This window comes from Olea europaea, chromosome 6 (assembly GCF_002742605.1).
Source record: "Olea europaea var. sylvestris chromosome 6, O_europaea_v1, whole genome shotgun sequence".
Taxonomy (NCBI): Eukaryota; Viridiplantae; Streptophyta; class Magnoliopsida; order Lamiales; family Oleaceae; genus Olea; species Olea europaea.
This window is the reverse complement of record NC_036242.1, coordinates 12100632-12103293: the sequence shown is the minus strand read 5'-3', so window position 1 is coordinate 12103293 and position 2662 is coordinate 12100632. Positions and strand designations below refer to the sequence as shown.

Sequence of the window (2662 nt, the reverse complement as noted above, 5' to 3'; positions counted from 1 at the left end):
GGGGGGGGGGGGGGGGGGGGGATTTTTTACAATATAAAGAGTTAATATTTGAAAATGTGATTGGAGAACATGAGTTAACAGCGTTCTCACTAACTCTAGAACTAATGAATCTTCACATCCTCTTATTCCATTAGATTATCCTTATAATTGTCAATATCAAAAGCAAGGGCACCTAGAATAACTCGGGAAAATATATCATACTTGTACTCTGTTTTCCACGAGAACCAAATAGAGACAGGAAGTCGTAATGAATAATGATAAGAAAATCAATATTCCCTGCTTACTCAAAATGTTTTCTGCGTGAAATTTGACAGACAACAAAAGATATAACAAACCTAAAAGTTAATTAATGGTGCTTTAACTAAATTCTCTCCTTCCATGCCACAGATATAAAACAGTGAAATAACCCAACAGCAATTTTTTTTCCTACCCAAAAGGCAAACGATACATGTACTAGCGATTCAATTTCCCGTAAAGATTCAACGGTGATCAATGGTATAAAAAAACATATATTTGTTGGCATGCTCCCTATAATCTATACACATGGACCAATGACCTATGAAAAGAACCTAATTGAAACCAAACCCCAGCAGAAAAAATAATTCAAAACCCTAGTTCTATATATCCCACAAATCAATAAGACGTAAAAACAAAAACAAAAACCTCAACAACAAAAAAGCAGTAAAACCCCCAAATTAAAGAAATATAACTAAATCAGGAAAAAAAATCAAGATCAAAAACCTGAATCTTGGCCTTGACATTGTCGATGGTATCGCTGCTCTCAACCTCGAGAGTAATGGTCTTTCCAGTTAGGGTTTTCACGAAGATCTGCATCTTTCCCGGGTTGTTTTACTGTCCCGCTAGGAAATCTACAAGATGAGAAACCCGAATAAATATTTTGGCCAGATGCTAATAGCTTCGCTTTTAAGCGGGTATAGCGATATCTATGAAGGAAATAGTGGCCATTGACCGTTGACCCGGCCAATTTGGCCTTTGATCAATTAAAAAAAAAAGTAAAAATATTTAAAATATTGAAAAATAAGAGAAATCCAAATTTACCATTTAAAAAAGAGAGAGAAGATAGAAAGGAAATAGTAAAATTACTGTAGCACCGACAAAAAAGAAAAACAGGCGACTCATATTTAATGTTTTTATATTGATTTTGGAAAAAAAAAACATGATTTTAGATAAATGTGTTGATTTTTGAAAAAATGCATGATTTTTTTGTAAGAATAATAATTTGGGAGGGTGAAAATGGAGTGGAGATCGCCAGAAAAAGAGTTTTTCGACGATCTCCACGAAGGAGACGATTGGCACAACAGACAGAAAGGCCCAGACTCGTCCAGACGGCCCAGTCAACTGGCCTGGGCACCGTTATCTAAGCCCAAACAATTTTTTTTTTTACTACTTATTTATATATTTCCTTTAATTATTGAAGTTATTTATTTTAATTGCTTATATTGTGTTGTCTAATATTTAATTATTATTTGAATTGTTTAATTTTAATGCATATTATGTATTTAAAATTATTTCTTTGAAATGCTTAATATAAATGTTTTATTATTTGCTAATTTAGTTTAATTACTTATTTTATGTTAAGCAATAGTAAAAAAAATTAAAGAAATAATTAAATATTAAATAAGTAATATACATAAAGAATTTTAATAAATATTTAAACATTTGTAAAATAATAAATAAGCAATTAAATTAGGAAATTAAAATATCAATCAAATTAAATTTTTGTAAAGAAATTAAAATAAATTTTTAAATATTAAATAATCAATATGCATAAAGAATTAAAAAAAGTATTTAAACATTAATTAAAAATAAATGATTAAATTAAGAGTTATTAAAATAATTAAAATAAGCAATGAAAATATTAAAATAAACGATCAAAATAAGTGTTAGTAAAAAATTAAAAGAAATAATTAAATATTAAATAAGTTATATACAAAAAGAATTTAAATAAATATTTAAACATTTGTAAAATAATAAAAATAAGCAATTAAATTAGGAAATTAAAATATCAATCAAATTAATTATTTGCAAAGCATTTAAATAAATATCAATAAAGAATTTAAATATCAATAAAGAAATTAAATAAATATTTAATTATTTTTTTAATATTGAATTTAATTGCTTATAAATATGTCATGAATTATGTAAATTGTTTATTTAAGTAAAATAATTAATTTTTTTATTTCATTTTATTTAAAATATAAATAATGAAATAAATATAATAAACAATTGAATATTCAATAAATAATTAAAATAAATGAGAAATTAATATGAATAATTAAATGAAGTAAATAAACATAAAATAAACTATTAAAATAAGTTATTAAATATAGTAATTAAATATTAAACAAACAATGTACATAACCAATTAAAGTAATTAATGAGATATTTAAATAAAATATTTAATTAAATATTTAATAAGTAATTTCATTAATTAATATTTAATTTAATTTAATTGTTTATTTAAATATTTAAGTAATTACTTTAATTGTTTGTGTATATTATTTGTTTAATATATAATTATTGATTTTATACTTTATTTGTTTATTTAAATATTTAATAAATTATGTTAATTTTTATGTATATTGTTTATTTGAACAAATAATAAATAACTAATTGAGATAAAAAAAAATTTATATTAATA

At 23.6% G+C, this 2662-nt stretch overlaps 1 protein-coding gene across 4 annotated transcripts in view; it reads right to left on the bottom strand.

Moving 5' to 3' along the window:
* Positions 1 to 942, bottom strand: part of LOC111395855 (ubiquitin-NEDD8-like protein RUB2) — a 5261-nt gene extending 4319 nt beyond the window's left edge. For 2 of the 4 annotated variants that reach the window (XM_023022049.1, XM_023022051.1), the window contains exon 1: positions 742 to 933. In XM_023022049.1, coding sequence (XP_022877817.1) covers positions 742 to 834 — 93 coding nt within the window. In that variant the 5' untranslated portion in view covers positions 835 to 933. Of the gene's footprint in view, positions 1 to 741 lie in introns of all 4 variants that reach the window. The other 2 variants (XM_023022050.1, XM_023022052.1) reach the window with 2 other exon arrangements.
* Positions 943 to 2662: the final 1720 nt, after the last annotated feature.